We start from the raw sequence: 21,707 nt of genomic DNA, 5'->3' as shown, positions 1-21,707 counted from the left end.
ATCTGAGACAAAAAAGTGTCTTGCTTTCCTGGAACTTGTTTTCAAGCCCTCTAAGAAACATCTGTTTAAAAGCAGGTATTGTTAACCCTGTTACATGCTACATTATTCAGTAGCCCGTACAGAACTTTCTTTGAGACCTAAGAACTGGAAGTGCAGTTTTCTCTAGGGCATTTGTATATACCTTACTCAGGAGCAAAGAAAGGAAAGCTTGTTTTTCCTTTTTTCATTTGGGCATCAAGAAACAGCCTATCTTTTTAAGCTCAACTAGAGTAACTGTCCATACCATTTGTGTCCATACCATTCCAATACTAAATTTCCCCTTTCTGAATGCCTCATCTTTCATTTCATCATTGGCCTTGCTTTTTAAATGTTGGATTGTTTTGTTTCACTGTATTCTAATATATTTGTAAATGGCTTCACCTCTCAAATTCCTTGTAAAGCTAGAGGAACAAGATAAAAAGGAAACAATCTGACAAATCCATGATATGGTATGTTCTTCCAGACAACTGACCTGGTCTTTTCGAAAAGTCAGTATTAAGAGAATGAAAGGGGAGGGAACTTTTATTTTAAGAAATGAGAAAGAAGAATCCCCCAAAAATCCATAACGATTAAAGGTATTGAGTGACTCTTGACTGGAGCCTGGTTAGAAAAAATCAACCATAAAAGATAAAGACAACTGAGGAAATGTGAATCCTGGTTTAGGCATTAGATGTTAGGAAATGATTGTTAGCTTTCTCACGAGTTGATGATACTATTATGAAAATGAAGAAGAGTATCTTTATTTTTAGAGATGCATGCAGAAGAATTTAGGGGTGAAATGTCGCCTGCAACTTAAAAAATGATTTAAAAACTATGTTTACACACATTACATAAAGCAATATCAACAATCGTTGAAGTGTTGCATCTGGGTATTGTGGAACCAGGGTGATTACTGTACTAATTTTTCATATTTTCTGCATATTTGGATATTTTCATAATTTTCATAAAAAGTTGGAAAATTATATAATTTATTTACCTCATTTTCTCTATTACTCTACAAGTGAGTGAAAAGATGTCGTCTCATAAAGGCATAAAGGAGATGGGAAAGGAGCAATTAAGAGGGATGTGGTCATCAGTTTTCAATTCCAGAGGAATCGAGGATAACTGTTGACGATTTTAAATGCATTTGGTTTCTAGATCAGTTTCTGAGCGTGATTCCACTGGGAGTGAAAGCTAGAATGCTGAGGATTAAGAAGTAAGGGCAGCGAGGACGGACCTTCTTTTGAAATAAAGCCAGAGTCCGCGATCACTCTCGCCGCTGTTACTGTGACGTCACTGGAGACCAGGGCTTTCTCCCGCTTCGGCGCAGTCTGAAGTCTCGCGATACTAGAGCCTACTGGAGCGCGAAGCGCGATGGGAGGGGCCGGGCGGGGAGCTCCGACTTCCGGCCAGGCCGTCGTGGTGGTGGCGCGGACGAGTCATCGCTGGGCCTCGCCTCGCCGCTCTCCCGTCGCTTCCCCCCGCTCCAGCGCGGGGGGCCGACCGGCTAAGGGAGGCGGGCGGCGACTCGGCCCTCCCCCGCGTCCCCTGCCCGCCAGCGCCCCGGCTCCCGCGCTGGGCGCCGCGGGGCCCGCGAGGCCGGGTCTGAGGGGCCGGGGCCTGGGTGGGCCGGCCGCCGGGCCCCATGAGGCACAGCCTGACCAAGCTCCTGGCCGCCTCCGGCAGCGACTCCCCGACCCGCAGCGAGAGTCCGGCGCCGGCCGCGGCCTGCTCGCTGCCCCGGGAGCTGAGCCGGGCGGCGGCGGCCGGCTCTCCCGGCTCTCCCGGCCGCGAGCAGCCGCGCGGCGACGAGGGCGAGGCGGAGGCCGGGCGGGGGAGCCGCGGCGGCGTGGCCGTGCGCGCGCCCTCCCCCGAGGAGATGGAGGAGGAGGCGGTCGCCCGCGTCCCCGGGGAGGAGCCGGAGGACATGGACTTTCTGTCCGGCCTGGAACTGGCGGATCTGCTGGACCCGCGGCAAGCGGACTGGCACCTGGAGCCGGGCCTCAGCTCGCCCGGGCCCCTCTCCTCTTCCGGCGGCGGCTCGGATAGCGGCGGCCAGTGGCGAGGGGACGACGACGACGAGACCGCGGCCGCCGAGATGCAGCGCTTCTCCGACCTGCTGCAGAGGTTGCTAAACGGTATCGGGGGCTGCAGCAGCGGCAGTGACAGTGGCAGTGGCGAAAAGAGGCGGAGAAAGTCCCCGGGAGGAGGCAGTGGCGGCGGCAGCAGCAACGACAACAACCAGGCGGCGACAAAGAGCCCGCGGAAGGCGGCGGCGGCCGCCGCGCGTCTTAACCGGCTGAAGAAGAAGGAGTACGTGATGGGCCTGGAGAGTCGGGTCCGGGGTCTGGCAGCCGAGAACCAGGAGCTGCGGGCCGAGAATCGGGAGCTGGGCAAACGCGTGCAAGCTCTGCAGGAGGAGAGTCGCTACCTACGGGCCGTCCTGGCCAACGAGACCGGCCTGGCTCGCTTGCTGAGCCGGCTGAGCGGCGTGGGACTGCGGCTCACCACCTCGCTCTTCCGAGACTCGCCCGCCGGTGATCACGACTACGCCCTGCCGGTGGGAAAGCAGCAACAGGACCTGCTGGAAGAGGAAGATTCGGCGGGCGGAGTGTGTCTTCATGTGGACAAGGATAAGGTGTCGGTGGAGTTCTGCTCGGCGTGCGCTCGGAAGGCGTCGTCTTCTCTTAAAATGTAGGGTCAAGTAATCTGCTCTTTATCCGCGTTTACCCCTTTCAACTCCCTTACACCATGTAAAACACCTTAGTGGGACATCTTCACTGGACACATTTCAGAGGAGGAAAAAGTAATATTGAATCTTTAAGTGTTTAGCTAAAAGCATGAATGTGACACTGTAACCAGCTCCTAATGATAACATGTGACTATTAAATCTCTCTGACAGTTTCTTTTTTAGGTGATTTCCTTCCTGCCAGGCTCCGTTGTAGGGGTTACAGAACAGTCGTTCCCGCCTCACAACCTGGTAAGGATCCATCTCTTCACGTAACGCTCATGCTCTGCTGCTTAGTCTAATGGGCAACATCTCAATTTGTGTGTGTGTGATTTTTTTTTTCTTTTTTTGGAAAGTGGGAGGGGAATCGAACTTGGGCCCTGTCCACCCTGGAAACAGACTTGTGCTGGTCAAATAATGTGTTTAAGATGCTTCATATGGTTGAAATAGCTGTTAATGTGTCCCCTTGTTCAGACTTGCGTGTACCTAGCTCTTCTGTCCCCAGTGTGGACATGGCCTTCGATGACATCGGTTCCAACTGTACACTGAAAACCTGCTTATAGAGATACAGTTTGGATACAGTGAAACAGGTGAAGTTGAATGGAAGTTCCGAGTTGTACAAGGTGCAAATTGGAATTTCAGTTTATAGCAACTTTTGAGAGGTGGGCAATAAGTATTTGGGGCATGAACAAACGTGGTATTTTGCTGGAGATGACAGAAATTTTTTAAATATTCAATTAGTTCGCAGTCGAAAATTAGAATCATTTCAATGAACAGATTTTAATCTCTCGCCATTAGAGAAGTTGAAAATTAAGTTGCACATCAGATTCTTTTGTTAGTTAACTTGGAGGAAGAATAATAATGGTTAATGAAATGTTTCTTTGAGGACCAGCACAGTGATTACCCTATCACTGAGTACGAATAAATTGTTGAACTTCTTTATTTTTGCTGTATTAAAAATTTTAGGTTAAATTTATGTATGTTATAATTAGATATGAAGGTTGTGAAATGTGAATGAAAAAGTGTAAAGTGAGGCTTCACAGAGAATCTTATTCTCCTATTTCAAAGGCATTTGGCCAATTTTAAAATGATTTTTACTTAAAATTAAGTAGATCTGGCCACTCAAGTGACATGATTGACATAATTTTTCGAAAGATGGGGCATGTTATTTTGAAGGACTCTATTAAAATCTATTGTCCAATTGTGTAAATTGAGTTCTAATGTCCTTCAGTGTAAGAAGCATTAAATTCTTTGTGAAACATCACTGTTTGATAAAGTATATACGTATTTAGCATCCTTGTTTTTCTTTGTGCTAAAGTGGATACAGCTGTTGGGGCAGAAGAGACGGGACCAGCTGCTGGCCACATTTCCTGCTTTATTTTAAAAGGTAGTATAAGAAATGAGGAAAAGAGGTAATATCAGGGCTTCTGCTGTCTTTTATTTTTAAAACGTTCATAATTAAAAAGTACTTCCAGCAGTCCAAAGATGTAAGTTATCTAATACATAAAATGTTTTTATTTTGTTGTTACTTGGTTATGAAAATGGAATCCTTGTTCTTGCACAACTGTAAATGTTTTGTTGCTACATAATAAGATTTGAGATCTACATTGGTCTCTGGTTTCCAGTGCATCACAGCATATTTTGTAAAATCACCTACTGCACTTGAGCATGAATGGGTAGTAGCCAAACTCACAACCTGGAGTGATGAACCTGCTTATACCTAAGTGCAGAAGCAAGTCCCTCACAATGCAGCTGCATGGATTTTTAGTGCCTACTGAATTATATATATAAACCAAAAGTAGTTGGAAAAATTATTTGAAATTATTTGTGCTATCTTTATGGAATATGTTAAATGTAGCTTTTTGAAACAGAAGCCTTGAATTGAAATTTAACTAATACTTGAACATTTTGTATATATTTCTTTGTATATAATTTTGTGCAGTATCAATGACAAAAATATGGTGTCCTAATAAAACCAGGTTTGTTGATCTTTCAGTTATGGGCTCAAAGAATTTATTCATCTCTAACATGACATTGGAAAATAATGGATGAAAATAGGAAAAATGATTGTTGTTAGTACTGACTGTGGGTCTTAAAAGGTTCTGGAAGCAGTAAGTGTGTTTTTCTAAAACTTACACCACTTTCTTGGAATATTTTCTTTTTAACATCAGTGCTTTTCCTGCATTATTTGAAGTTTGAGACTGGGGAGAAACAGAATAGTCAAAGCTTTGTAAATTGGGATGCTTTTAAATTCCAAGTGTAGATATTTAGAATGTCATTTTATAAATGGCAATTTTTGGAGATATTTAACTTTTGAAAATGGAAAGATTAGTTTGACCTATTTTTAAAGCTGCTTTATTAGTTTCATATGTTTTATTAACTGTTTTCTTAGTTCCCATTTCATTTTTTTTTCTTCTAATTTTGGTGACGTAATGATTTTTGTCATTTTTTACATCAACTTCATGGTCTTGTTTTTACATGGTAATTGTATGTATATAGGACCTATCAGGGGCTTTAAATAAATTTGGTCATATTTGTGTAAGCACATTCTACTGTAAATGTTTGGCTTTCTGAATTTATAACATGTTTATTTCGGTATGTAGTAAACAATATCTTAATATGTCCTATTCACTAATTGTTAATTAAAAAGTTATGATTAATATGAAATTGTTGTCTTACTATTTTAAGAAAATTGTGTTCCGAGTGGTTAGTAGTTGGATAAAGGGAATTTCTGGAATATAATATGGATTGTTTTGAAATTCTTAGGTTTGGTTCTGTTTATTATAATGGATAAAAATAATTTAGTATTTGGGGAACGTCTTTTTTTTCCCCTTAATTGTGCCTCTAGCTCTTAGGCATCTATGACATGGTAGAATTTATAGAACTAGACCTAAAATATAACTTTTAAAATAATTGTCTTCTGATGGTGACAGAAATTCATACATTAATTGAACTAACACATCATATTGATCTACTATTTCTATTATTGGCTTACTGTTTCTGCACCTCCTTGACCAGGCTTAATTAAAAAGTCTACATTTGTTAAAATGTAGTCACACTTCTGATTGAAGCCAAAAAAAGGTGTTCAAAATATTTTAATTAAATATATGCATTTTATAATCACTAAATTAATCTCTCTCTCTTCTCTTTAAACAGCTTAGCAGTGTCTGCAAAAACGAATCTTTTCCTACAACCTGTTAACTGACTGGACTGATGGTAACAAAGTAATTGTGGGAGCCATGTCGGTCAAAAATTTGGCATCTGCTGAAAAAATGAATGCCATTTTCAAGTTCCCAAATTACTTCTATACTGATTTCACTTTCCAGAAATGGAGATAAGAAAAGATTCTCTGGAATCCTTGAAAGACTTAATAGAAATTGATGAGACTAAGTTAATTTTGGAACAAAAATTATACCTTTTTTTTTTTTTTTTGGTCTTTCATGGGAGTGATACCCAGTTCTTTGCATACCTTTAAAAAATTTGTAACTATCCATTGGAGAAGAAAATTATAGTGTTTCATCAAGGAATATTAGATTCTTTATATAATCAAGACCACATTCTATGGAATTTCATTTAGTGGACTAGAATTACATAAACAGGCCATCAGTGATCACAAGGCATCATATCATGAGTCTTTATTTCCTGGAACATGAGAGGTAATTTGAAAGTATAGCCAGATACCTCGCCAAATAGAACATAAAAATTAATGTAAAGTCCTTAATTTTATAAAGAGTAGTCTTTTTTAAAATAGATGCACTGATTTGTCTGTCTGTATATCTTTGAGAAAATTGTGGTTAAATGTGTGAGTAGAGTTAATTACAATTCAGGGAAGCACCAGGATGTGTGGATTCTGAGGTTTTGGCTTGAGGTTTCTGAGTATTTGACACTGTTAAAATGTCTGGTGTTATGTAAGGGCTATAGTATTCTAGATGATGGGAGTGGTGCTTCTTTTTGGCATATGGTTGTTTTACTTAATTGAAATATCTTCCAGCTATTACAAGTGTGAAAAAAAACATAAGAACTCTGGGTTGTTTTACTTGATTGTCATTGGGTAATGTTAATACACCCTTTAATGTGATCTAACCTGAGTCATTTTATTTTACTGACTCATTTTGGATGTATGTAGATGCTAGAAGTGGGAGAGGGTAGGAGATAGTCTCCTATTTCTTTTGTGCTCAGAATGGTGCAGTATTGGTTACAGTTGGTTATTATACGGTATTGTACAAAGTTTATTAAACCCAGTCAGTTGCTTTAATCAAAGTGTATTTGGTGCCTGTGAAGGCAGGCAGCAAAGAACATTCCCCACTGGTTTATACATAAGTGATTGCTGCTCCTATAGCACAGCTGGTTATAATTCCACAAGCAGGTATTCAGGGACCAACACTATTTGCTGACCATAACTACTGCTTTTTTGGTTTTGGTTTTGGTTTTAGGAGGTACCGGGGAATGAACCCAGGACCTTGTATGTGTGAGGCAGGCACTCAACCACTGAGCTACATCTGCTTGCTTTTTTTTAATGTAAGTTTTTAAAGAAGCTTTAGATTACATAAATGTTACATTGGAAATATAGGGGATTACCGTATACCTCACCCCCTCCCCTTCCCACACTTTTCCCCATTAACAACATCTTTCATTAGTGTGGTACATTTGTTACAATTGAACACATATTGAAACATTGCTACTAACCATTCTTTATAGGTTACATTATGGTTTACACTTGGCACCACACAATTTTATAGGTTCTGACAAAATAATAGTGTGTATCTGTCATTGCAGTGTCATGCAGAACAATTCCAGTGTCCCAGAAGTGTCCCATATTATACCTGTTCTTTACTTTCCCTCCCCTCAGAACCTCTGGTGACCATTGCCTTTATATCAGTGTTGTAGTTCTTCCATTACTAGAATAATAATAAGTCTACTTTAGAGGTAGTACATCATTGCATTCCCCCTTATGTTTGTTCTTTCCTCAGTCTTGATGATTTGGGGGTGGTGATGCCTACTCTGCTTCTGATTGAGAGGGGGCTTAGATCCCATGGGGCAAGTGGATGGAATTGATTTGCTTTCAATTGTAGAGACTGTTTTTTGGGATGGGCATTATCCATCATCCTTTAGTTTCCTGGGTGAGTCAGATGAACTGGAGAGTAGGTGTTGGTTGCAGCTCACCTGAGATTCAGAGCTCACCTGACATGAACAGCTGGAAGATTTAAGTCTCTGGTACACCTATTTGATGGGTATAGTCCAAATTATAGGTTCAAATAAAAGGGGCATAAGAGCCATGTGTAGGAAAATTATAAACTAGTAATATCCAGTACATTGGGGGGATAGGTTATCATATATTCCAAGGTAAGGCCTACTGACAGGGTGCTGAATTTCTGGGATTGTCTTCCCTGCCTATAGTGTCTAGATATCTCTAGAACCCTTAGGAGCCCCCTTTGCTTGAGGCATTGTTTTCTGTGGCAGTCAATGAGATCCTGCTGAACTATGCATAAGTGTAACTTGTGGAATGACTTCCTGACTCATTCTGAAATTTCGTGCCATAAGGGCTCATTTGTATTTAATATTTCACCTTTTGGTCAAGGTTTTTTTCCAAATGCATCGCTAGTTGGTGTTTGATAATAATCCCTTGGTGCCAGGGAGGCTCATCCCTGAGAGTCATGTCCAATGGGGATGGTGGGGGAGGGGGAAGGCAGTGCATTTATATGCAGAGTTTGGCTCACTGTAAGGCCACATTTGAGCAACAAGTAGGCTTTCAGGAGGTAACTCTTAGGCAATTTATGATACTAGGCTTAGTTTCAATTTAACCAGAATGAGGTTCATAAGTACAAGCATCAATATCAAGGGCCTGGCGTATTGGTTTGTCCTCCTTAGCTAGGTACTGCCTGTGTACTGTAGGGATTCTTGCCATTATATTAGAGAATGTAGGAGGACTCCAGGATGGGAATTCAATGTTCTTTTGGTTATTGTGTGGGTCTCCATCCACTACATTACTGCTTTGATGAACATAAGATTTGTGTCCTGTGGTGGCCCACTGGGTGGACTGGGGAAGAGTGTGGACCACTGTCCATGTGTTGCAGCAGTTCTCCAGAATGTATTCGCTGGGTGCAGTGGATATGCCACAATGATGGAAGAGTGTTGATATGGGTGGGGTGGGGGTATATGGGGACCTCATATTTTTTTAATGTAACATTTAAAAGAAAATTAAGAAGAAAAAAAAACAGTGGATAAGTTATTGATAATGAATTTTTAAATGTGGTCGCTTAGTTCAACATTTTGAAGGAACAGTTTAAGGCCTTATTTAGTCAGATTTTTAAGCTAAATAATCTGATAACTCTTGAAAACTGAATTGCTAAAGATATTTTCAAGTGTTTGTTTTTCCCCCAGACCCAGTACCGATATAGTTTTGCGAACCTCTCACATTTTGTAATTTTTACTGTTCCCTGTGCTGAACTAGGCTGGGGATCAAAGGGGAGACCTTCAATAGAAACTTGGTGTGTTTTGTTTGGCCAGCACAGTATTTTTCATATATTTGAATGTCTTTATAAAAGTCTCTTCATACTGTCTTGTAATACCCAATTGAGTTCTGACCTAGATTGTAAATGGTCATATTCACTCAGGGCTTTAAAATGCAGAAAAATTAAACTGGATATAATGTATCTTATCATTATGTATACAAATCATGGAGAAAAATTGACGCTACCCCCCCAACCCTCCAAATTATAGGTTGATAGGAAGTTGCTTGCTAACTTGACTTTTTCATTGCTTTGTTTACTGATCTATGTTTTATTCCCAGGTTTTTACCTTTTCCCAAAATTCAGGCTCTCACCTTGAATTTTCCCCACCTTTAAAAAAGAAACCAGTTTATAAAAGGTTTTATATTTTTGTAATTTCATTGACTCCAAAGTACTTGTTTTGTTGAAAATATTGTTCGTTTTCATAGTGACTCTAATTTAAAAATCTAGTCACAAATGGTGTTTGGTCGTTTGTGTAGTTTTGCTAATACAAAATAGGTTTGAATTTTATTAGCTCAACTTCCTTTAGAATATTCCTCCAAATTCTGCGTCTTTTCTGTATGTACCCGCTGCAATAGTAAGACAATTTCTTATTATAGCCCTCTGACTCTTAGTGTACTATAGTTTGGGGTTTACAAACTATGTTGATATCTCAATTTAAGTATAATATGAATCCTATTTTTTAAGCCAAATAACTATACAAAGTGAATTGTAAAAGATTGAAGTAGTCTGTTTACTGTGACTGCAGAGAAATATTAGACATTTTCTTTTCCAGACTGAATGAAGCAGAGTTCTTTAGGCCTTAGCCATAAATGACTGAAAGCGTCCTTATATTGCCACGCAGGTCACTACAGGTTCACATTGTCACTTATCTGCTCTCTGACCAAAAATTATCATCCTTTATTGCTTATGTTGCCAGTTTTTACTAACTGGAAAGATGACTTAATAAGTGTAGAGGACAGAAACCATTACAAACCTTTATACCTATTTACAGATAGTATTTCGCTGGGGAGAATACCATCTGTAAATACCATCTGTGGGAATGATTAAGGATAAGGAAACACTTTAATATTAAATTATCAAACAGTTGAATTGTATCTTGTGTGTGAATCATCTAAAAGTTGATTATTCCATTCTTTATTCTTAGAGTAATTCAGTAATTTGGGTTTCCAGTTTCTGAAGTTAGGGATTACTTTATTGTTTTAAGTAGAACTCTGCTTTAAATAGAAATGACAGGCTACAAAATGGATAACTAGGTCAAAGAGCTTTTATTTATTTTACCTTGTAAAATAACCAGGTCATTTTTTGTTTATTTTTAAATAATTTTTACTTTTATTGGTTGTAAAAGTAAAACATTCATTATAGAAAATCTGGAATTTTCAGAAAGGAAACAAGACAAAAAATCACCCGTAATTCTATAACCCAGAGAATATCCATAGTAAACATTTTTACATTTTCCTTTCAATCTTCTATGCACATAGATTTCTTTGCCTCACAATTAAGATTGTTTCTTATATAAGTTCGTTAGGGAATACATTTTTATATGCCTTTTGAAAGAAGAAATTATCTCTACTGTCCAAAAAACTGAAAATATATTTTCAATTAATATAAATTAAAAATCACTACTGTATTACATTCCTTCAAAGAGACACTAAAAGCCGAAGTCACTCATGAAGCTGCCTTTTCTAGGTGGCAGGCTAAAATTTTTTTTTTTTTAGGAGGTACTGGGATTTGAACCTGGGACCTTGTACATGGGAAGCAGATGCTCACCCACTGAGCTACAATCACTCCCCCAGGCTAAATTATTTTATGTAATTTTAAGTAGCACAATATTACTTGACCAATGTCACTTTATTTGGAGGCAGAAGTTAAAATGCTTGTGATAGATGATGTAAGGTGGCACTTAAGATTTCGTTTGGTACTTTTTCTTATGATTTGGCTTTGCTCAGGAGTGCTGGTCTAGACCTCTGCTGTCCAATATTGTAGCCATTAAGACACGTGGGGAAAAAATTTAAAATTCATTTATTCAGTTTTACTAGCCACATTTCAAGTATTTAATAGCCATATATTATTAATGGCTGCCATATTGTCAGTGCAAATAAAAAAACATTTGTGTTATCATAGAAAGTTCTTGTGGGTTGTGCTGATATAGATGCTGTCACCAAAGAAAATGGCTTACAGATGAGTTTTAGGGATGGGAAATCATCTGTCTTGGGAAATAAGTAAAAGACTTGGGTATTTCAGAAAGCAAAACTAGGTGCAGTAGGAAGAATTATAGCTACCATTTGATCATGTGCTCTATCATGCAACTTAACATACATTATTTCATGTTATTGCCAACCTTGAGTGAGGTCACTGATGAAGAAACTGAGGGTTGGGTTAGTTAACTTACTAAGCATCACTTAGAAAAGAGGCTCATGTTTGTGTACTTCCAAAGAACCATCCCACACAAATGGGAGCATCAAAGAATTGCCTTTTGCTAAGAATATAACTTTCTGAGGATATAAAGAAGGTGATTCTTGAAACTGATGGCTCTACCATTGGGGCAGCTGAAGCTGAGCCTGAATAACCATCTATTAAGAAGACTGGAATTGTTCCTCTGTGAGGAAGGTGTTAACATGATATTTGACATAAAGGAGTGGAAAGAGCTAAACTGAAGAGACAGTTTTGGGCACATTAAAGAAGTAATAATGCCCTTGTTTAAGGGGCTAGTCTTTATTGTACTTCAGCCTTTTGTTGCCCTGTATAGTCTTTTGTTGTAGGACCTAGAATTGTACCTCTTGTAATAAATTACAACCTTATGTTTACTCGTAAGTTAAACATAAATTATTTTTACCATTTTATTGTGTACAGATTTGCTTAAAATCAGTGACTTTCTAGGCCAGGTTCAGGTAACTGAAGAGCTTTTATGAGCAGTTTATATTGTCTAGACCCGAGGTATGCTGCAAACACAGTCTGGAGCAAAATGGGAAATAACATCTTTCTAAAGACAGGCTTAGAGATTCTAATCCAGTAAGTTAAGATGTTTCCTCTCTCTGGTAGCACAGCTGAGATGTATCTGTAAGAAAACATTGAGACATTTAATTAGGAAAATTTGTTGTATCATTTGGCAAGTCTATGATGACATATATTTGATCTGAGAAGTATTATGATAAAGCTAGTTTAGGTAAAGATGAAGGCAATGCCGTTCTCATCGTCTGTTAGTCCTAAAAAGTATCCTTTTTTCTTTTGTCTTTCTCCAGTTCACTCCTGGAGGCTCATATAACATAAATTGCTTGATGCAGTAGAGTACACTAGAGAATAACTAGAGTTATTTTAATAGCAGGCTTATAGCTAGACATATTTTCTGACAATTCTCTTGGTGGAAGTGCTCAAAATGTCTTAATTATTCCTAATTAATTGCCTATGCCTTAATCTATGCCTTAAACAAAGAATATATATTTCCTGTTTTAAACTGAGTTTTACAAGTTGTCATTTATATGTTATTAAAGGTTTTCAATGATTAGGAGAAAACAATGAAAGAATCGTACCTGGCTGCAAGGCCACCATTCACAGGAATAGCCAAGAAAACAGGGTATAGACCGCCAAAAACAAGACCAACCAGTCCACCCCGTGTTACAGTACAGGTCTCACAATTCAGATCACCTAGGAAATAAATTAGGTTAGATACGGAAGTAAAGGTCAAAATAGCCAAGTAAACATGATTTAAGGAATGCAAGGTACCCATATATTACAGATAACTGCTTGTTTTCCTATCACTGTCAAGTATGCTACCTAAAAGTATAAACTATATTGACTACAAATGATAGCTGATTTAATTTCTAGGCAGTAATACAATAAGTGAAATTCAGCAAGGTATGTTAGGTTTAATTAACATGTATAGCTAAACTAAAATAGCTAGAGATCACTGATAGCAAATTCTCTAATTTGTTCTGAACTTGAATATAATCATCTCAGGGTTTTGGCTGCTGCTAACTTTCTGTATTTGTCTTGTATCAACAGACTTGAGATACTATTTTTCTGCCTTTAAAAATCTTTTTTTTTTAACCAATAGGAATTTTTTAAAACACTTCATCTTACACTTTTACATTATATATGTGACTTTATTTTTATAAAACTATTAATTTTCAAATGAGTGTAAGATATATTAAAAATAGAAAGCTAATATGTTTATCTCTTAGTCTGTTTAATTCATTGGGCAGGTTTCCCTTGATCATAAAAATTCCACACTGGTCATGGGATTCAAATAAATAAAGCAGGCAGTGTTCTTTTTTTTTTTTTTTTTTTTTTTAATAAGGTTTCCAAATATTTCTTAACCTAAATGAGCACTGTGGGAAAAATAAGCTAGAAAAAGGAAAGTACTTTGATCTGTGTATGCACTGCTATGTATGTGCATCTTACTTGACTGGTAGAACAGGTTTCTATGAATTATTTGCCACAATACATTAAGATACTAGCAAGTTGCATACTCATCTAAACACTGCATTGTAGGGAAGTGGACTTGGCCCAGTGGTCAGGGCGTCCGTCTACCACATGGGAGGTCTGCGGTTCAAACCCCAGGCCTCCTGACCTGTGTGGAGCTGGCCCACGTGCAGTGGTGATGCGCGCAAGGAGTGCTGTGCCACATGGGTGTCCCCGTGTACGGGAGCCCCACGTGCAAGGAGTGCACCCTGTAAGGAGAGCCGCCCAGCGCAAAAAAGAAAGTTCAGCCTGCCCAGGAATGGCGCTGCACACACAGATGATGCAACAAAAAGAAACACAGATTCCTGTGCCGCTGACAACAGAAGCGGTCAAAGAAGAACACGCAGCAAAAATAAGACACACAGAACAGATAACTGGGGGAAGGGGGAAGGGAAAGGGAGAGAAATAAATCTTTTTAAAAAACCAAAAACACTGCATTGTAGCACATAGCTACTTGACAGTAATATTTAAGTATTAAGTTGCAAATAATATATACCAAGGCAAACTTTCTGGGCATAGTAAAATAGAATTTACCTGTAGTCAAAGGTAAACTTACAAAACCTTTGTAAGATGCATGTGCTGTCAAAAATGGGATCACTGCCATTGGTAAGCCAGCAGCTATTCGAGCCTGTGTCACGTTTAAGACACGTCGAAAAAGACTGTTTGCTATTAGTCCACAGAGAGCAGCATTAAGTCCAATATATGTTGATCCATGCTCAAATAGGTTCCTGAGAGAGTGAGGGGGAAAAAAAGGTGGTTCAGTTCTATTGCATATATAAGTTGGCAAACAATCCTGACATCTGTTCTAGAACTTATCAGGACTTTGGAATTAACTGGATACATCTCTTAGCACCATAAGCAAAAACCTTAAAAAAAAAAATCACTGTTTTACTTACATATAGATCTTTATTCTAAAAGGATTTCAAATTTGGTTAACATTTAAGGATAAAGTGCAACATTTAGATCTTGCTAAATTAATTTATTTTCTGTTTTGCAAAAGCTAATATAGCAGTTTCCCCCTAACTGTAGCAGGGAACGGCTTCTGAAGAGACTGATTTAGATGCCTCTCCTCTGGGTTCCGGAAAAGCCAATACTTACCTCTCTAGCACAGCACCGTGTAAGGTGGTACTATCTTAAAATCACTGACTACGTATCACTGCTCAACTAGTATATAAACAACTTGCAGAGAATGGATACAAGCATGTATTCAACTGGGTTTCAACAGTACTTGATACACAGAAGGTATTCAATAATGTGCAAATAATGTGTTTCCTTTTACTCTTCACTGACGCATTAGTGTAAGGATTGGAGGACCTGGGGAGGACTAACATTTAGGGGATACTATCTGTTAGGTACTTTTCAACAATCCATTCAAATAAAGAGTGTTTATGTTCTAAGACAGTAAATGGAGAACTGCTTTTTAAGCCAAGGCATGTATGAGTTTATAACCTATGTTCTGTGCCTTAAAAAAAAAATTATATAAATATATATAATTATAGCTAGATATTGAAAATATTGCCTCTTCAGACTCCCAATTAGCTAGCCATCTATAAAACAGTACACTTATAACTAAATTAACCATACAGTACTCTTCAAATTTCTATAGTTAACATTCAGCTTAAAATAGTTTTTCTAGAACAGGAGTATAATACATTGTATAATGTATTACTTTCCTTACCTGTCACTTTGAAATCATAATTGTGCCTATCTTTTACTCATTGAGTCCCTACAACATACTGAAGGGACAAAAGAAAACAAAACCACCTTTAAAGTATTCATAGTTGACACTTTTTGGATGATGAAAGACATACAAACTTCGGCTATAACAGAAGTCCATTAAAAATGGTAATGGCAGTGTAAGAGCCAGTTTAGAAAGAAATTATACAATATAATATTTAAAGAGTTATGAGAGTATAACCTACCAAAAATAACAAAGCATGTAAATGGAGGGGTTGAGGAAATAGGAAATTTGAGTACTTTAAAATATTAAGTAATTTCATCTTTATAACAGTCCTGGGAAATATATATATTTTCCCATTTTAGTCATAGGAATCAGTGCTCAGTGAGGTAAATAATTTGTCTACAATTAAAAAGAAAGTACAACTGAAATCTGTACAGCAAAGTTAGCTGCCTTCCAACCAGATTTTTAGCTCCTATGGCTAAAGCCTCATTTTTTAGTTAATAATCCAGTAATTCAAATAGCTATTAAACATCTAATTGATAAAGGAGGAAGGGGTGAGCATTCACACTTAGGAGAACCAAATGGGAACAGGAAAAAAAAAAAAGAAGGCAAAGCTAAATTGCCCTGTTTAGGTGTTCACGGCAGATATACTTCAGAGCAGTTTACTTTTGCATTTCCACCTCATTTCCCATGTTCTCTCTCGATGAAGGTTCCAGTAATATAGCTACCTTTTTTCTCTTCAAAGCTGCTACCATCTATTCTACTCCTTCGGTCAGTCTCTTCAGCTCTTCCCACCGTGGTGGTCTAGAAAAATGGACACAGGCCCTTTTTTTTCTTAAGGAGTTTTTCTGTTAAATCACATCAGGAAAACAAAATTGCAGGGTTGGGTGCATACAGCACTTATAAAATCTTACCAAGGTCTTATTACCACCCTTGGTTTATAGATTCCCCTTCACTGAGATGGTGAGTGACAGTAAGATGGGAATTTATGCAGTTGTTCCTAAAGACAGTAAGATTATGCTTTCAAATCCATCTTTTCATCTCACCTGCCACTGCCCTACTATGGCTAGTCAAGAGGGTGACTATGCCAGCTCTCCTAAGGTCTACCTCCTTTCTCTTCTACCTTAAATAGATTTTCCACAAAGCAGTTGGAATATTCTTTAAAAATATTAGCTGGATCACATGATCCCCCTGCTTAAAACTATTCTGTTCCTCTAACCTTATGCCCACTACTCTTGTACTATGTCTTCCCCTCTGCCAGATACTTTTGTCCCCTCCTCTCTGCCTCCCCAGGGTGGAGTTTTGGTTTAAAATGTAACCTCATCAGAGTGGCCTTCTTGACTGCCAATGGAGTCTATTAGTATGATCCCCATATAACCTTTTCCTCTATAAGATCTTAAAAGTTCTGTTATCCATTATCCCATTTCTCTAGCTATGTGTGATCCCACAATCTCCTCTTAGACTGATAAGTATAAAGTGAATTGAGAAGACAATTTAAAAGTTATTTTAAAGTTTTGTTATTTAAATGGGTCCATAAATACTTTACTGTACTCCAAGTATAACAGACTAGAAAAAAATTGAACCATTATACAATTAGATATGTTGAAAAGACATGAGTTTTAGCCTTGACTTCCATAATTAGCTATGTGAGATTTAACAAAATGGTTTTCTCAAAGCAAAAAAGGGGCTCCATTTCCTTCTGACAGTCATTGTTTATGCACAAATAAATTTGAAGATAACATCGATGATGAAAATCTACCTGGTAAAAGATTTTTAAGAAGTTACCTTTCTACTTCTGGAAGTTGGTTAATTTTTCTGGTTATAATATTTAAAGTTGTTAAGTTTTCCTTGATAGTATTATCTGGTTCTTGATTTTCCATCTTGAACCTTAAAAAAAAACAAAAGAAAATATCATTTTTCAATAATGTCTTTCTATAACAAAGAGGGCTTATAAAAAGCCTTCTAAATACCATAAATATTTAATTTTAAAAGAATTAACTGTAGTGCAATGGGTATAGCTCAGTTGTTTAGTGCCTGCCCCACAAGCTTGAGCTGCTGGGTTCAATCCCTGGTATCTCCTTGTATTAGTGAGTCAAAGGGGTGCTGATGCAAAACACCAGAAATTGGTTGGTTTTCATAAAGGGTATTTATTTGGGGTAGGAACTTACAGATGCCAGGCCATAAAACAAGCATAAGTTACTTCCCTCACCAAAGTCTATTTTCACGAGTTGGAGCAAGATGACTACCAACGTCTGCGAGGGTTCAGGCTTCCTGGGTTACTCCCTTCCAGGGTCTTGCTTCTCTCTGGGTTCAAGGTTCCTTTCTTCTTGGGGCCTGCTTCTATTCTGCGAGCTTACTTCCTGGGGCTCCAGCTTAAGACTTCAGCATCAGACTCCAACATCAAAACTCCAATATCAAAAACCCTCAACTCTGTCCTTAGCCATGCCTTTTATCTTTGAGTCCCCACCCACCAAGGGGCAGGGACTCAACACCCTAATGACATGGCCCAATCAAAGCCCTAATCATAACGATGCCCAGGTAGAGACCAGATTACAAATATAATTTAATATCTATCTTTGGAATGCATAGCCATATCAAACTGCTACACTCCATAAAAAAAAACAACTGTAGATTCAGTTTATAATCTGAAAAATTCATACCAAAAAAACCCCATAAATCAATTCCAAGTGAAAGAGAAACAAAACATGAAAGGCAACACATAGTTCCTAACAAATACTTCCTAAGCATTTCACAAATAGCAGTAAACATAAAAAGACTGATAAAATTAATATTAACGTTAAGAACTCGTGTTTGGTAGATACCATAAAGAGATAAGCTAGTGTGGGAAAATATATTTGCAATAAAACTGACAAAAGAGTAGTTAGTACCTAGAGTATATAAAGAACTACAAATTAAGAAAAATGCCAACAACCCAATAGAAAATTGACAAAAGATTTGAATAGGTAGTACATAAAAACAGGGAAGCCAAACAGCCAATAACATGAAAAGATGCTCAACTTCATTATAATCAGTGATATACAAATTAAAACCACATGGAGATACCAATGCTATACCTGTAGGTTGGTTAAAATTAATCTATTTCAGTTATTGGCAAGGATGTGGGACAAGTAAACTTGAGTGCTGCTGGTGGAAGTGTAAATTGGTACCACTTTGTAAAAGAATGTGATATTATTTAGTAGGATTGAAGACATCCTGAAAACCCAGCAATTTCACTTCTAGGTATAGAGGGTCAGAAAACTTTTCTTTGAAGAGCTAGATAGTAAATATTTTAGGCCTTATGGGCCACACATGATCTTTATTGAATGTTCTTTTTTAAAAAATAACCTGTTAGAAATATAAAAACTATTCTTAGGTGGCTGTACAGAAAGAAGTGTGGGCTACATCTGGCCCACAGTCCGGTAGTTAATCCCTGCACTGGTCAGGGTGCATGTCAGAGTAGGCAGGTTGTAAATGAGGAATTTACGTCACTAAACCATAGATTTCAGACCGGAAGAGTTAAAAAGCAACAGTTAGGACATTTTCTTGGTTCACTATTCATCCATTTACTATAAGATTATTATTTTGCAACACTGACATGTTTATTGGATACCTATTATCTATAAGGGATTGTATGGAAAAGGGTGAGTGCATTGAAATTTCATATGCCTCGATTTAAAAAGTAGTTCATACATTGCATACTTAGAAATTTAGGTCTAGGTTTCCTGGACTCAAAATTTTTGAGATCCTTGGCTACAATAACAAGATTTTCTCAATCCCTACAGGAGCTTTTAGTGTTTGTGTATATGTGTGTGTGGCAGAGATATACAGAGCTGTAATCAAATGCAGTCCACAAAGAGGAAAAAAAAGTATGGTGCACATGTTAGAAATAAAAGAAATTATTTCCTCAGGAAGCCCAGCTCGGTGCCCTCACTAGTTTTCTGTTCTTTGCTCTGCATACCGATGAGGTTTGAGTTCTGGGAATTAACCCTTCCTACGTCTATAAGGGAATCCCTAAATTAAGCACAGGTCCCGACCGCGCGGTCCCCGAATGGCCTTGCCCTCGTTATTAATAAATCCTTTTCAACGGCAATGCCCCCTTAAATACTACAAATCATTTAATGAGGCTTTTGTATTAGCTATTTCACGTCACTCTTTAGGACAGCTCTGAGATACAGGCAATGCGTAAAGTAGGGCCTGGGAAAATGAAATTCGGCCAAGGTCACTCGGTAAATTGGCAGTGACCCTGGATAAAGCCGAAAAGCAGGATTTCCCGCCCTTTTATTGGCTTATTTAAATATATTCTAAGGGACGAGGTGGTCTACGCTACCGGGCGGACTCCCCACCTCCCACCCAGTCTCCCGGACGCCATTCCCGGGCGGCGTGGCCGGGCGACAACGCGCCAGGCGTCTCCTGAGGCCGGGCCTGTACCGCACCCCTTTCCCGAGTGCCAGTACCTTAGGCTCCGCTCCCCTCCGCCGCTGCCGCCCAGGCCTCGGGCCCCGGCCTCACGGCGGCCTCACGGCGACCTCCGGCGGCCGCACGCGGGCGCAGCCATCTTGGCCGGCACGTGACCCAGCCCCAGCGACTTCCGCCAGGGCTGCCCGCGGGGGAGGCGCGGGCGGGGGGGGGGGGTGCTGCAAGTTCCCCCCAGCCCCGCCCCCAAGGGCAGACAGCTCAGGGTTCTATGATGAATCTATTCATACTGTTTCACTTTTTCCTTTCCAATTTGGATACCTGTTGTTTCTTTTCTCTTGCCTCATTTGCTCGGGCCAGAATGTCTCCTACAGCGTGGAAGAGCGGTGCTGGAAGCCCGCATCCTTGTCCTGTTTCTGACCTTAGGGGGACAGCGCTTGTCTTTCACTACTAAGTATGATGTTAGCAGTCGGTTTTTCGTAAATGGCCTTAATCATGTTTAGAAAGTTTTCTTCTAATTCTAGTTTTCTGAGGACTCTTTTTTTTTTTTTTAATTACGGAAGGGTGCTGGGTGGCTCTCATCAAGGCTGCAGCTGCTTCCACATAGCTACTGAGGACAAAAAGGAGCCCAGAGTGAAGTTTTCCTTGGTGGTCGCCGTTCTGTTTGCTGTAACTGATCTAACATTTCAGGAAAAGCCAGTTTGCATTGCACCTGCCCTTCCTCAGCTGTGCTGACTGAAAATTCCAGGATGACTGTGGTCTCTCAGGGGAGTGAGGAGCCCAGAGAGCTTGCCCAGGTGCTGAAAGGCGAGCTCCTCAGCTCTGGCTACTCCCGAGGTTCCTCACAGTGTTCACAAGTCTGAAGATACTACCTTGTTGCTGGAGCAGATCCTTGACACCTAGAAAACTATCCTTGTCTGCCATTATGGGTCTAGAGTTGGGAGAAGCATGGTGGGAAAAGGAAGGCTAAAAGACACCTGGCTGATTGTTAGGTGGAAACCGTGAGCTCGGCAAGCAGTGTCCTTTGTATCTCTGGTGTTAGAGTTTTCCCCTCACAAGGTTTGCAATGATTACCAGGTCATAAGGCTGTGGCTCCATTCTGATCGGTTGAGCAAGACGCCTACGTGCGGAGGACAGCAGGCTTCCCCCCAAGAATGAGCCGTACCACAGTGGGAATGGAGCGGGTAAGGACCCTCTCATCCCTTCCAGAGCACCAGACACCCGCATTCCAAGACCCATCCCTTCCAGATCATCAGAACCCTGCTTTCCAAAGCTACCCTACCCCAAGCCAGGCACAGAAGAATTCACTTTTACAGCCCTGATTAACCTCAGGCTACAGCGGGACCCTAAGCCCCGCCCCGCGGACTGACGCGTCCCGCCTAGTGACGTGTGTGCAAGCCACGCCCACGGCTTCCACCAGCCCGCCCCAGTCTCTGCAGACCCCCTCCGTGGCCTCCCTGCAAGCCTCAATCGCCGTGGCCCTGGGAGGGCCGTTTTTCTCTACCACCTGGTATCTGGCATGTTGGTGACCAATAAAAGATTAATCTATGGAGGAAAAAAAGGGTGCTGGAGTTGGTAAATGGCCTTTCTGCCTTTATCGAGCTGATCATCCCGCACCCCGCCCCCATTCTTTTTATGTGGTGTATGACATTGATTTTCTTGTGTAGAACTACCCATACATTCCTGGGATAAATCCCACTTGGTTGTGATATATAATCTTTTTAATAGGCTGTTGGATTCAATTGGCTAGTGTTGTGTATTTTTGTATTCATATTCATAAGGGAAATTAGTGTGTAATTTTCTTTTCCTTATGATGTCTTTACCAGGCATTGGTATCAAAGTAATGCCGGCCTCATAGAATGAACTAGGAAGTATTCCTTTCTCATGAATTCTTTGG

General features: G+C 39.7%; 2 protein-coding genes and 1 non-coding gene across 10 annotated transcripts; 2 read left to right on the top strand and 1 right to left on the bottom strand.

Moving 5' to 3' along the window:
* Positions 1-1,406: 1,406 nt before the first annotated feature.
* Positions 1,407-9,630, top strand: CREBZF (CREB/ATF bZIP transcription factor). 8 transcript variants are annotated; one of them, XM_012519527.4, is made up of 4 exons: positions 1,407-2,712; positions 2,921-2,998; positions 4,065-4,133; positions 5,903-9,630. In XM_012519527.4, the coding sequence occupies exons 1-2, from the start codon at positions 1,664-1,666 to the stop codon at positions 2,934-2,936; spliced, it is 1,065 nt and encodes a 354-aa protein (XP_012374981.1). In that variant the 5' UTR covers positions 1,407-1,663; the 3' UTR covers positions 2,937-2,998; positions 4,065-4,133; positions 5,903-9,630. The 8 variants fall into 8 exon arrangements, with proteins under 8 accessions (XP_012374981.1, XP_012374980.1, XP_071074398.1 ...); XM_012519526.4 differs by having other exon boundaries at positions 2,921-3,336; XM_071218297.1 differs by having other exon boundaries at positions 2,921-4,133.
* Positions 9,631-10,504: 874 nt separating this feature from the next.
* On the bottom strand, positions 10,505-20,006 carry TMEM126A (transmembrane protein 126A). Its single transcript, XM_004478148.5, has 5 exons — positions 19,852-20,006; positions 17,183-17,284; positions 14,251-14,444; positions 12,786-12,900; positions 10,505-12,313 (listed from the first exon to the last, which is right to left on the bottom strand). The coding sequence occupies exons 2-5, from the start codon at positions 17,275-17,277 to the stop codon at positions 12,121-12,123; spliced, it is 597 nt and encodes a 198-aa protein (XP_004478205.1). The 5' UTR covers positions 17,278-17,284; positions 19,852-20,006; the 3' UTR covers positions 10,505-12,120.
* A 374-nt stretch (positions 20,007-20,380) lies between these two features.
* Positions 20,381-20,512, top strand: LOC111760456 (small nucleolar RNA SNORA16B/SNORA16A family). Its single transcript, XR_002794134.1, has one exon. It is a non-coding gene; the product is annotated as a small nucleolar RNA SNORA16B/SNORA16A family (small nucleolar RNA).
* Positions 20,513-21,707: the final 1,195 nt, after the last annotated feature.

This window comes from Dasypus novemcinctus, chromosome 10 (assembly GCF_030445035.2).
Source record: "Dasypus novemcinctus isolate mDasNov1 chromosome 10, mDasNov1.1.hap2, whole genome shotgun sequence".
NCBI lineage: Eukaryota > Metazoa > Chordata > Mammalia > Cingulata > Dasypodidae > Dasypus > Dasypus novemcinctus.
This window is presented reverse-complemented; position numbering and strand designations above follow the sequence as displayed.

Excerpts from the sequence above, each read along its gene's own strand:
- TMEM126A (XM_004478148.5), bottom strand. The coding sequence starts at position 17,277 with ATGGAAAATCAAGAACCAGATAATACTATCAAGGAAAACTTAACAACT. Across the intron at positions 12,901-14,250 it reads AAGTTTACCTTTGACTACAG|GTGATCTGAATTGTGAGACC; the intron begins GTAAATTCTATT and ends TTTATTTCCTAG. Across the intron at positions 12,314-12,785 it reads AATGGTGGCCTTGCAGCCAG|ATACATCTCAGCTGTGCTAC; the intron begins GTACGATTCTTT and ends GTTTTCTTACAG.
- CREBZF (XM_012519527.4), top strand. The coding sequence starts at position 1,664 with ATGAGGCACAGCCTGACCAAGCTCCTGGCCGCCTCCGGCAGCGACTCC.